Raw genomic sequence first — 14,202 nt, 5'->3', positions numbered from 1 at the left:
TCGTACCACATCATGTTGATAATTTTTATAACTTGGTCAAACATTATCACATTGTCTCATCCTTGACTTCTGAAACAATCTACATCGTCAAATACCGCTCGTGAACCATCGTCGTCTTCAGACTTGTTTTAAACTAAACTCAGCCTAATAAACACCAGAATAGATAGTAGATGTAACACTTATAAAAAAGGCTGGAGATCTGTGTTGTATTCAACATTGTCCTAACTGCAGTATATGTAATATCCTGTCTGGATATTCTCCTTTGTCGGCCACCCTCTGTTCATACGCCTTTAAGGCGTAGTTCCTGTAGTCTTTTCAAACACCTATATGTCCCACCCGTCCTCTTCCCTACAGCATGAAATACAGATTCACAGCAGGGTTCATGAAGGGAATACTCCATTCATTAGGCAGACTTCAGCCCACACTTTTGGCTGGCACAGTTGGTGTTGGCCATTAAGAGGCTGTCTCTCGAATGCATGTGCTGACGCCTAACACCTGAGCTTTATTTGTCGGATCCCGAAGAAAGTATGCCTAATTTTTATTCCAAATTATGGGATATATATATCGCTGTATATAATAGATGGTGTATTTTCTGCATACATGCAAGGATTTACATATTCTAATTATGTCTGCTCTTGACAAACCTTACATTCCAAATAATGAAACAGGGCTTCCTATTTTCCACCTTTTGGTAATTTAAAGCTTCACTCTGATAGTCTGAAGGATTGAACATTTGGTCTGATTAATGTGACTCTAAGTGTCTATGGATCCACCCATTCCCCTCACTCTTTCCCTCTTCCATCCACACATTAATCAAGAGTATAACAGCATTATTTGGTGGTCTGATAGCAATTGTATATTGGATTTTAGACACTGTTTTCTTTTTCCTCTGAGGAAAATCTCTCTGGACAATGCCCTAAAGGAAATTCATTACTCACATGTACATTTGTTTTTGTTTCATATTTTATAGCAATAATAGTTCAACAAATAGTTGACATAGTTTCACTTTGCTAAACTAAGAGCCAAGTCCAGGAGAAGGGTAGGATCCTGAGTCATTCAGAATGACCTCCTGTAACAAGGGAAGGGAATAAGAATCAACGAAAATCGACGACAATGAATGGATATGCATCACATTGAGGCCGGAAGCATCACCTGGTGACGAGACCAGGTGGGCCAGGCACATTATCCAAACATAACTGTCCACCTAATACTGCTGCTTTCGGCTGCAATTGAACCCACAACCTCCAGGATCCCCGTTCAGTGTCCTCACCAATCGGTCATGACTGTCCCCACATGCTCATCTCCCAAACAAATTTCCAAGTGAAGCCATCATGCTCGTGCTCATTTGAATTTGATTTTCTGTTGTATCTTGTGTCAAAAAGATTGCAATTTTGTTCTAATTATGTAACGCTGAAATTTGCCGAAATTGTTTTTCTTCATTTATACAACTTCAGCACCAATTGTGTTGCATATTGTTGATTTGAAGAATAAAATAGTACAAAGTAAAATTTTGGATCCTCAAGGGAGGAGCAGTATAACGTTGCTTCCAGCCTGATTTATTGTTGCTTACAGAGATGACATCATGTGTATTTTGGTTGGCTGAGCATGTGTCGTACTTTTAGGATCATGGGTCAATTAACTGTTGATTATAATTTCCATTGAATACTATTATGGGCTTGTAATGATTGCAAAATTACACTCATGTCTCCTCATGTCCTTTTCCTGTATTTGATACACCCCCTTTCAAAATTTTCACCTTTTCTTGCTTTATAGCCTGGAATATAATTGCATTAAATCAGACTTTTTCCACCTTTATACACACATCATAACCCACAACTTCCAAGTGAAAAACAAATTCTATACATTTCAGAAAATTAATTAAAAATACAAAACTAGGATATCTTGGTTTGATAACTGTCCACCCTGCTCCCCCTGCCCCCCTCCCTTATATTAGCAACTGTAAAATAGCTCAGGTGTAACCAATCACCTTCAAAATCATACACCAAGTTAATTGGGCTCCACATGTGTTTAATTGTAATGATTATGATTATTTCAGAATAAAACCAGCTGTTCCTTTAGGTTTTGTCTGTTCGATAGTGCATTTCACAACAAAGACTTAACCATGAGCACCAAGGAGCTTCCAAAAGACCTCCAGGATGAAGTTATGGAAAGGCATAGGTGAGGGGACGGGTATAAAAAATATTTCATACACCTTGATTATCCCTCGGAGCACAGTCAAGACAATCATTAAGAAGTGGAAGGCACATGGTACCACCAAGACCCTGCCGATATCAGGCTGTCCTTCCAAACTGGATGACCAAGCAAGGAGGAGACTGATCAGCGAGGCCACCAAGAGGGCAATGGCAACTTTGAAAGAGCTACATGCCTTTATGGCAAAGACTGGCCAATGTGTATGTGTGACAATATTCCAAGCATTCCACAAGTCTGCGCTGCACAGTTGGGTAGCATCAAGTAAGCCATTACTCAAAAAAGCCCACCTTCAGTCCCGTTTGAAGCATGCAAAAAACTACTCCGGAGATTCTGAAGCCATGTGACAAAAAGTTTTTTGTAGTTTGATGAAACCAAGATGGAACTTTTTGGCCAAAATGCAAAACATTACGTTTGGTGCAAGCCCAACACAGCACATCACCCAAAGAACACCATCCCTACTATGAAGCATGGTGGTGGCAGCATCATGTTATGGCGATGTTTCTCATCAGCAGGGACTGGGGCACTTGTTAGGATGGAAGGGAAAATGAGGAGCAAAATACAGAAAAATCCGAGAGGAAAACCTGTTCTCTGCAAGAAAGCTGACATTGAGACAGAAGTTCACCTTTCAGCATGACAATGACCCGAAGCACACAGCAAAGCTACACTGGAGTAGCTAAGGAACAAAAATATAAATGTCCTTGAATGGCCCAGTAAGAGCCCCGACCTAAATCCAATGGAAAATCTGTGGCATGATTTGAACATTGCTGTCCATCAATGCTCCCCACACAACTTGACTGAGCTTGAACAGTTTTGTACTGAAGAATGGGCAAATATCAAAAGTGCTTCCACCAAGTTTTGACTTTGGGGGTGGACTTTTATCCAACCAAGATATTCTGGTTTTGTATTTTTCATTAATTTTCTGAAATTTATAGAATTTGTTTTTCACTTAGAAGTTGTGGGTTACGATGTGTAAATAAAGGTAGAAAAAGTCTGATTTAATACAGTTCAATTCCAGGCTACAAGGCAACAAAAGGTGAAAAATTAGAAATAGTCAGGTTCCTTGTCTCCATAATTTGACGTTCGTTGGAATTTTTTGGAGAGTAGCAAACCCCAACATTTTTGGAAAGCTTAAACAACACCAAAACAGAAAATCCATGTTTCACATTTTTTTCAATGCATATAATGTGGTCAAATAGGTCGGTTTGGGGGTAAAAACCCATTTTTTTTTATTTCAGCTCTGAAAATTCATGATTAATCGCAAGCAAGCAACTGATGATGCATAATTGTTAGCTAGAGGACAGTTCTTAATATATAATACATTCATCTGTATTTTGAGCAATGGTTGCGATGGAAACGGCTATCGTTTTGTCAAATTACCGTTTATTTAATGTATTGTTTTCAAATCTTGAAACAAAATAACGCATGAATATGGTGATCAGTGAAATGTACTTAATGTCAAATATGAGTTTGTAGCCAATTGGCATCACTGTCTCTAATGTCACTCATCATTGCCATCGTCATCATCACTATCGTGGTCATGCCGTTCAATGTTTGAGTCCTCGTCATTCTCACACGAAGTGCTGCACATGCAAAGATCAGTGCATGTTAAGTTCTTGGCCCTGCAGGAACATCTCTGTGATGAACATTCTGTCTTGCACTGGCACCTTATCATCTCGATGATTGCTTTTGGTGCAGGGAGAATGTCTGTTGTTGTTAGTTTGAGTTGACCACTCGTGTCCTTGTGGAAGCCATTCTTTAATGGATCAAGAAATGTTTGCTGAGAAATTTCTGCTTGACCCCAAATGTATGCCTGGATATGTTCCCGCATGATATGCTGCATCAGAGCACCGACAGTTGGTGGTAACTTGTCATTCTCAGCCATGTTCTTACAGAAGAGATGCCACCGAAGTTCAGGGATGCTGGAAATATTGACACCACTTGGACAATAACTTGAACAGACAAATCTTGCTAAAGTTGTGTATAGGTCCTCTGACAGTTCAGCGTCCTTACAGAACATAGCAAAGGCATCTACCATGTCGTCATCGGCCTTCAAGTAGCACTGGAACCACTTTGCCTTACCATGTCGAGCGAACCGCCCAATATTATCGGCACCTGTGAATGCGTGGAAGGCTGGCAATGCCTGGTCTCTCTCCTCACCTAGGGCCTTCCAGATTGGCTCGATTTTGACAATGCTAGATTCCATTGAGATACATGTGTGTCTTGGCAGGAGATGATAGTTTGCTATGGCAAGAACCAGAACTTCCGAATCAGGTGAGAATATCGTCAGCTCAATATCTCCCGTGTGTTGCTGTGATGCAGCTATTGCTTGCTGGATCATCAACGTATCGGCCTCCTCATTGTTATTCGCCTCAAATTGGAGACCCCTGTTGCTCTACGTCTGCCCAGATGCCGAAACGACTACCACCTTTGTTGAATCGCGGTTGTATTCTAGAGTTTTCTCTGCCAAGTACTCCATCAGATTAGCCTTTGTTTGATCATGGGACAGAAATCGACTCATCATGATGTGTTTGATACTGGTATCATCCTTGACCTGATATTGGACTGGTGCCTTTCCTTGACGTCGTTTGTCTCTGGTTGTGCTCTTGAGGGAATCTTGCTTGTATGTATCAAAAACAAGAATTACATGGTCGAAGCCTCTTGTCAGACTCATCACCCTATCATTGAAACATTCACTGAGGTCCTTCACTGTCACGACCATTGCTGGTTTCTTGGTCATTTTCTGGACAACCACCATTCCATCCACGACTGCGACCTTCGTGTTGGTACTGCCAACAATTACAGCATCAGCGGGTGCTGGTTCCATGTGTGTGGCATCAAGCTCATCTTCTGGTATAGACGGTTCCTTGTTGGCAAACTTCTCCAAGTTGTGGATTAGCTTCGACTTGTCGGTGCATGACAGTTAGCTACCATTTGGTGCAAACAGGGCCCTTGGTGTCACAGTGAATTCAAAGTTCCCAATTGCATCCTTCTGGTCGACATCCCTGTGGATCTGGAGAGTACCATCAGTCTGCCATACAAATCCTTGGTTTCTTTTAGATATACTGTCTTGTCCCTGATCTTGATTGCTAGTGTTGTATTGCCAGACATGTATATTCTGTTCTTCTCCTTCTTCACTGGCGCCCATAGGCTGACATCACCATTGATCCGTTTAGCAACAAAATCTTCATAGAGATTCTTTCCCGTTTCATCAATGTTCAGTATCTGTGGTACAAATTCTTCTGGCACATAAGCGTGGGTGACCACATTGAAGAGCTGGTTACCCCCCTCAACTTCAAATGGATTTTCATGACTAAGTATGGCAGCCTTGATTCGGTCAAATGCATTGTGTTCACGCTTGACGACACTTGGAGAAAATCAAACGTTTACTACTGAAGGTGCCGAAACCTTCTGATATTGAACAACAGACACACCAATGTTTCATTGCACAGATGGCTGTTTCCATGGCAACCAACTGTTCCAATACTTGAAAATCATAATACTTATGTGTAAGTTCGTCATGGTCACTATATTTAACAATTATTTGGGCCATCCGATGGAAAATATAATTTTTAAAAATATATATTAAAAAATGGCAATTCCACTCCAAAAATGCTGTTTCCATGGCAACCGACAGTCAAAATGCAACATTTTATTATCTTATAAAATCCATCGTTAGCCATTTAACAGTAATCCATCATCAGTTGGTTATTTTGTATTGTTTCAGATTTTTTAAAATTGGAATTCAAAAAAAAGCGTTTTTCACCCCAAAATGACCTTTCCAAAAGTTGAAAAAATCTGAAACATCATTTTGTTATTTAAATACATTTTAAACTTCTCAAAAATCTATAGGTTTGCTACTCTCCAAAAAATTCCAACGAAATTACACAAGGAACCTGACTAAAAGGGCGTGTAAACTTTCTATACTCTATAGGCACTGTATGTACAAGCTCCTCTATAATCCTTCATCATTATAAACCAAAAATAAATTCTGTTGCAGTTAGTTTGGAGATATGATCGTCCAACAAAAGTTAATGGCAGGTAATAAGGTCAAGGACTTCCACTGACTGCACGTCTTCTTCCAGAGAAGTAGATTGGATAGTTTGATTGCAGGTCCTTGTGGAGAGACTGTGAGAGTGTATGACTCGCTGCCGTTGTATGTCATGTTTCAAGTCGCTGACAAACAGTTTATCTTCTCAAAGTCTGATGAAAGGAATTCAGTAGCAGTTAGCCTTTCACAAGAGTGATGTATCGTTCTGCACAAGGTGGAGTTGTCAGAAAAATGATAGAGTTGGTTTTTAAGAGAATTAAAATGATCAGTAATATAGATCAAGAATAACGTCAGTTGTAAGACACTACCTTAATGGAACCTTCGGCAGAAGGGAAAGATATGGGGAAAGATATCATCAAAGAGCACCCACTGTTTCTGCTTATGGAGGAAATCAGACAACCATTTGAGCAGGGGGCCTTGAAGCAGTGTGACCACTCCTTGGCTTTTTCACAAGATCTTGGCTATTCGTTGTTCACCTTGACGTCTTGGTTTTCTATTGGTTTTCTTGGCGTACAGGTTTTCTATTGTAATCGCTTTTCTGAAACCTTGTGAATTCTTGGCTTTTTTCATTGGCTCACCTTGGCATTTATGAAAATGAGGAGTGGTCACACTGCATTGAACACCAAAGTTTGACAACTGAGAAAGCAGGGCTTGATTCCAGACCATGTCAAAAGTATCAAGAGATAGCTCGACAGATATTCCTAACTTCTTGCTTGTGCTTCAGGGCATCCATTCTCTGTCTTGTCTGAAGGATTAATCTAGCCAGGTTGGATGCCACATGAGTTGTAAGAGATTGGCAAGTTTGAGGAGATACAGTACGAGAGGTCAGCCTCAATGATGGACTCCATTTTTTTTTGCTGATGATGGGGAGGAGGCTGATAGGTCTGCAGATGAAGTGGTCATTTTGGAACCTTTCTTATCAATTGGGGTGATTTTTGCAACTTTTAAAAATGAAGGTAGTTGCCTATCAAAGAAGGACGTGTGTGTGTGTGTGTGTGTGTGTGTGTGTGTGTGTGTGTGTGTGTGTGTGTGTGTGTGTGTGTGTGTGTGTGTGTGTGTGTGTGTGTGTGTGTGTGTGTGTGTTCGTTTGAGAGCTAGAAAGACAATGAGAGAGAGATAGAGATATATGATAGGACTGAATCACAGTCAATGAGAGCACTTATACCATCAGGACCAGTTGTGGAAGAGGTGTTGAGCTGCATACGAAATTCCCACTATGGTGGTGGAGAACCCCACATACTGTCGAGAAAATTCTGTAATGGGAGAAAGGGTTGGTCCAGGAAGGGATGGATGTGAGACGTTGGCCTTTTGGGTGAAGACAGGATTGAAGAACTCTGATTTTTCCTGAGCATTGTCCAGCATGGTTCTTTCCTTCAGGAAGGAAAGAATGGAAGGAGAATACATGGGAGAGACAGAGCTTACCAACTCCCACTAGGCTTTAGAGTTTAGAGGATGGTGAGGGGCCAGAGAATTTAGAATGGAGCTGAGCCTGATCTTGGGCCTTGGCTCTTTGTTTTATAGGTACACATGGTTCTGAGCTGTGCAGAAAAACTGCAGTTTGCCATCACTAGAGTTTGCCATCCAGGAGGAAAGATGATTATCATCGACATCAGTCAGTATACCAGGGCCAAGATGGTGGACAGAAAAGTTGAATGTTGGATGGAATTGACCAAGAAAAATGAGTTTGTTTGTGAAGAAATTCCAGGGACAGTCAAAAATGTTCAGAGCTGATGTGATGATGAAAGTACCTCCTGAAACGACTCCACAGATGTTAACACAAGACAGTTCCAAGGCCAATGGAATCTCCAATGACGAAGCTGAGTGTATGGGCCTATCACTTTCCCATTGCAGACAGGTTGGTGTTCTCTCGATGTTCAACCATCTCTTTTATGGTCTTGTGCCCTCTGCTCTTTCCGTGCTTTCTCCCTCAGCTCCCTCCCAATGTTTCTGCAAGGTGCACGCGATCCACCAGCAAACCCCTTCTGATGAAACCCCCAAAAATTTGCAATCACTGTTCACTTCCACTCATTTATGTTCGTTTTTTTCCCCTGCCCATTGAACCAACTTATACACTCTCTTCAATCTCATTCTTCCCTCCAGGTCTTCAATATACTGTTTTTTTTTGTATACACCGTCGAGGTTCGTGTAAGAGCTAGCACACAGAACATAACGAGGCAGGAGACAAGAAGGGCAGGAAAGGGAAACACAAAATAGTGGGGAACAGAGACAATAGGAGATCTGTGGAAGGGAGAGAGATGGGGCGGGGTACACGGGGTAAAGAAGATGGGACTACAGGACTTTCAGGAAGATCAAGATTTTGGATGAGGGAATATATGAGATGGCCGTGAACAGCCGTTTTGTTTTGAAGACCTGGAGGGAGGAGTGGGATTGAAGAGAGTGTGGGAGTTTGAGAGGTGGGAAAAAGAAGAATGAAAGAGTGAAGGTGAGCAGTCATTCTAAATTTTGGCAGTTTCACCAGAAGGGTTTTTTTTGCGGACCTTGAGCACCCTGCGGAAATATAGGTGGGACAGATCACAGACAGAGGAGATGGTAGAAGACAAAGACCACCTACCTGCCTGTGGTGAGAGTGAGAGACCTATAGACTCAGCTTCATCGCAGGAGATACCAATGATCCTAAAAGCATTGTGTGAAGTGTGAAGTCGAGCTGGGTGTGAGGCAGGAGCACCACCCCAGAGGGGAGAGTCGTACTCCATCAGACTGCAGATGAAAGCTTTGTAGGTGGTTAGAAGCTCAGGTGTGCCAAGGAAGGGCTTTGCACGACATAGGATGCCCAGTTGGCGACTGGCTTTGGAGGCCAGCTTGGAGATGTGGCTTTCCCAGGAAAGATCGTGGCAGATAGTGAGGCCCAAAAGCTTGAATGAAAGGACTTCTTCAAGGGGATTGTTGAGAAAGTAGATGGGGGGGGGGTGGGGAGGTTCCAGACGGTCCTTTCGAAGAGACATAGTGAGAGAGTGAGATTTGTCAGGATTGAAAGACATATTCCAAGTGTTTGACCAGCTTGTGATTTTATCCAAGTCTGCAGAGAGTGAATAGGCTGCTGCCTGCCGATCAGAGGGATGAGAGATGGTATGACAGAGGGTGGAGTCATCAGCAAAGAGATGTAGAGGATTTTCCAGAGAGTCAGAGAGCTCATTGATGAAAACCAGTAAAGGCAAAGGGGTCAGAATGCTGCCTTGAGGAACTCCAGCCTGGACAGTAAGAGGAGATGAGAGAACTCCATTAAGAGCCAAGTGTTGACTGTGACAGGAGAGGAAATCCATGAATCATGAGTGGAGTTTGCTTCTGTATCCATATTGTGCACTCTGTGCATCCTCCCTCCCATCCCCTCATTCCTCCCCACATCCTTTATTTGTCCAAGTATCCCTCTATTTTATCCTTCAATCCAGCTGTTGGTGATTCTTCCCACTTTCTGCTGTTCCTTTTGTTCTGGTTGCGTCCTGATCCATTCTGTGCTCTCGCTCTTCATTGAGCCTTGACTTTTAATAAAACAGTTCTGCTGAAACAGCATAAACTTGAAGGGCATTCGGTAGAGCGCATATCTCAACCACATAATGCCTGATCCAGGAGAACATATCGGGCCAATACATTTTGAAATATCATGCTTCCCCCTGAATTTCTTCTTATTCTTCCCCCTGAATGAATTTCTTCTTCTTTTGAGATCTCAAAAAGTTGTGGACGGATTCGGATGAGGCTTGGTGGATATGTAGGGTGTTTGACAAGGAAGAAATGTTCCAATTTTAGTGAAGATCCGGATCCGCATCCGGATCTGATCATTTTTAAAGTATTTCTTCACCATTGAAAGACGAGGCAAAACCGATATATAGCTCGATATCTCAAAAGGTTGGGGACGGATTCAAATGAAACTCTATGGACAGGTTGGGTGTGTGACAACGAAGAATGTATTTTATTTTGGTGAAGATCCGGATCTGGATCCAACGACGAGAGTTTTTTTTAAATTGATTCTTCACCATTGAGAGATCGGGCTTAAAATGATATAGAGCATGATATCTCAAAAAGTTGTGGATGGATTCAAATGAAACTTGAAGGACAGGTTGGGTATGTGGCAAGGATGAATTGAATCGATTTTGGTGAAGATCCGAATCCGGATGTGGATACGAGAATTATTTAATTTATTAAATGTGATTCCTCACTATTGAGAGAACGGGCCAAAAACGACATGTGGCATGATATTTCAAAAATGCATTGTGCCTGATATGTCCTCATGGATCAGGCATTATGTCACATTGGTATGAGCACTACCGAGTGCACTTCTAGTTTCTATATTAGTTTAGCGCTATCTCTCAATGGTGAAGAATCACTTTAAAACTTGTCGGATTCGGATCTTCACCAAAATTGAATGAATTCTTCCTTGTCACACACCCAACCTGTCCAACAAGTTTCGTCCGAATCTATCTCCAACTTTTTGAGATATCGTGCGATGTATCATTTTTGGTCCAATCTCTCAATGGTGAAGAATCACTTAAAAAATTCTCGTCGTCGGATCCGGATCCAGATCTTCACCAAAACCTAATCAGTTCATCCTTGTCACACACCCAACCTGCTCACCAAATTTCATCCAGATCCGTCCACAACTTTTTGAGATATTCTGCACACAGACAGACAGAGAGGGGTGAAAACATAACCTCCACCTTTGGTGGCAGAGGTAACTATATGTATTTAAGAGGCACCTTGGGCATGATCTACATTTCCTATGTGCCACAGTTTTGTCTGAATCTCAATATTCCCCAACGCTGAGATTAGAAAATTTGATTGGTCGAGATGATATAAAATTGCGTAATATTTTGTCCAAGTCCTGCTAAATGGGAGGTTTTTTTGAAAGTGCCAAAAAGGCAATTTATGTTCAACAGTGTTCAAGTATAAATTCAATTGAAAGAAAATAAAGGTTTCAAAGATTGTACCAAAGATAGAGAAATTTCAGGATATTACCACCGTTTATGCGACGTCTTTTACACCACCTTATTACCTCCGCCACCGAAGGTGAAGGAGGTTTTGTTGATATCACCCCTCTCTGTCTGTTTGTTCCTTACAAAATCGAAGATTTTTCAAGTATATTGGTTCATCGATTTTGTTATTCTGTCTCTTTGTCGCCTGCAGGTCGCAATTTTAAACCGATCTTCACAAAACTTCACCACATGGTCGAGCTTGTCACAAGGAAGAAGCCTATTGTTTTTGAGGTCCAAAGGTCAACAGAGGCCAAAGGTCAACAACTTAGGTGAGATTTCTAAAATCCTCAATTTTCATCCGATTGACTGAAATTTGAAGAGGATTTATATTCCCATGTCACTGAATTTAAACCAGCCAATTATTTTTGAGGTCAACATAGACCAAAAGGTTGACATAGTCCCAAGGTCAACAACTAAGGTGGTATTTCTGAAATCCTCAATTTTCATCCCATTGACTTGAAATTTGAAGAGGATTTGCACATCAGGTCCCTGAATTCAACCACCAATTATTTTTGAGGTCAAATTTGTTTTCTGGATTTTGCAAGTATCGTGCTCTGCATGATGTCTACTTCTTGTTTGTTTGTTTGTTTGTCTGTCTGTGTACAGGATATCTCAGAAAGTTGTGGACGGATTTGGATGAAACTTGGTTTACCGGTTGGGTGTTTGACCATGACGAATTGGTTTGATTTTGGTGAAGAGCCGAATCCGGATCCTACTACAATAATTTTTTTCAGCGATTCTTCACCATTGAGGGATAGGGCTCAAAAACGATATATAGCATGATATTTCAACAATGTATTGGGCCCGATATGTTCTCGTGGATCAGGCATTACAGGGTGGAGGTATGAACTCTACTGAGTGCCCTTCTCGTTTAACATATTACATTAGTTACTCGTGCCTGTTGGCTGTGTCCTTTATTACATCCCTAAAAACAGTAAGTTTCCTGTTTGGAATGATTTTCAATTCAGTTTGACAGACAGACAGAGTAAATAATTACCCTACTCCTATCTGCGCAGGCGCAATCAGGACGAGATTCCGTACAATTTGCCAAATTCATAGCCAAAGTACTACAAAGCTGCAAGTTCGTGTACCGATTTGCGTTCTTCAGTGTTCAAAGTGTCAAATGAAATTTAAATGAAGTAGTTCCTGGATCATAAACTGACATCTGCAGATAGACAGACAGACAGACACAGACAGACAGACAGACAGACAGACAAGTTTAACCAATTGCTGAACCCCACTTTTCGCTTCATGGGAATGGAGTAATCATAACAACAACAACAAGAGCCTGGTGTTTCTATTATATCTGAATCCTGCCAGCCCTGAAACCATACTTGTTACTTTACGCTGAAGTTATCTATTTTGCCTTCATGTCTCGGATATATAATGTTCCGTGGAATATCGGTGGGGTAGAGGGGGGGGGGTCCATAGATCAAACGTGTGAAGAATAACTTTGTCCGTGTGCTGGAGTAGATTATATTTACACTTGTATTAGGGATCTGTTAGAGGTAAGTTGTATGTAATATGTCCACTGAGGTGACAGTGATTGTAAATCATAGAGAAAAATAGGTCAACGTATTACATAAAAGCCACTGTACAGGCGAGGCCAGGTGGAGAACTTGTGGCATTTAACAGAAATGCACTTATTAAATGGGGATGACCAGGGGCTGTTTGACCGAGAGAACTACAGGCCACAGAGGAGGGGTCAGCTGTGGAGCCCTGGTAAGGGGCAGGGTGGCCTGAATTGTGGGGCTGCACACTGGCAGTGGATGGCAAATGAGAGGGACCCACCATGAATGAGGGCGGGCTCTGAAGTTAAAAGAGCCGCGCTCATGCATATGTGTGGCAGATCACCAGAGTTAAGCTTCACACCGACCAAAAGGACATCATTGATACCAGCTCTCTCTTGCTTTGGTTGGTCATTGTCTCATTGCCATCTCCTCATTGCCATCTTCTTGTTCCATGCTGTGCCAGTCCTGTGCCATACCAGCCTGTACGACCACACCACCGTAGTGCGCTGACACCAGATTGTGCCTGCTCAAGTCCCTCCCTCTCTCCCCACACCCCTTTGTTTCTGGTTTTATGCTTGTATTTTCAGCATTATTTGTAGTGTTTCGTCTTTCTTTATCCCTGTATTCATTTTAAATAAACCATTATTTGTGCACATTGTTTGTAAGAAACATTTTTCCGCCATCTGCCTTCCCACGTGAGCAACCACCAGTCTCGGTTTTATTTAAAAGATCCTTCTGGGATTGTACATGGTTAATTGAATGCAGTATAAATTATTACAATCTGTTGAATGCAGTGAGAATTTGGAGATTGTTTGGTCATTCATGGAGGACAAAGGCACTCAGATCAGAGCGTCGGCTGAAGCTCTGATGTGACAAGACTACATTCAAACATTCAGATCTGAAAGCAGTATTCTTGATGCAGACTTGCATAAAGACTTGTACAAAGCTCCAACAAAGTTCCATTGACTTGTATTTTCATACACCTCTTAATGGAAATTATTTCTTGACTTTGCTGCAGCATAATTTCTCCATGAAGAAAATAATCTCAACACTTGCTTGAGATGAGAGGCGAGTATGGAGAAGAAATGGCATGTCAAGCAGGAACAGCAGACGATAATTAAATTGTTGGTTGATGGGGATCATCCAACAGCAGTGATGATGTTGGAGGATGCAATAAAAACTAGAACAGCCTCCTCCAGGCTGAACAGTATACGTTGTGTATCCCGCTGATATTCCGGATCTCGATCCAGACCTGAACCCAAATCAAATCGGCTTGTTCTTTTCACCTCATTCACCAAGTTTTGAGGTGAATCATTCACGAAGTTTGTCATAGCTCGTCCACAACTTTTTGAGATACAGTATCATGCTCTATATCATTTTTGGCCCCATCTCTCAATGGTGCAGAATCGCTTAAAAAAATTATCAGATCCAACCAGATCCGGATTCG

The 14,202-nt window shown here is 41.7% G+C and overlaps 1 protein-coding gene across 1 annotated transcript in view; it reads left to right on the top strand.

Moving 5' to 3' along the window:
- Positions 1–13,371, top strand: part of LOC147032001 (uncharacterized) — an 84,256-nt gene extending 70,885 nt beyond the window's left edge. The window contains exons 3-4 of the mRNA XM_085869252.1: positions 11,396–11,513; positions 13,219–13,371. Of these exons, the coding sequence (XP_085725378.1) occupies positions 11,396–11,513; positions 13,219–13,265 (165 nt within the window). The 3' untranslated portion in view covers positions 13,266–13,371. The remainder of the gene's footprint in view (positions 1–11,395; positions 11,514–13,218) is intronic.
- The last annotated feature ends 831 nt before the right edge of the window (positions 13,372–14,202 follow it).

This window comes from Eptatretus burgeri, chromosome 2, assembly GCF_056783735.1.
Source record: "Eptatretus burgeri isolate ZD-2024b chromosome 2, Ebu_testis_v1, whole genome shotgun sequence".
Classification (NCBI taxonomy): Eukaryota; Metazoa; Chordata; class Myxini; order Myxiniformes; family Myxinidae; genus Eptatretus; species Eptatretus burgeri.
The sequence above is the reverse complement of the archived record's forward strand: the minus strand, read 5'-3'. Positions and strand labels throughout refer to the sequence as shown.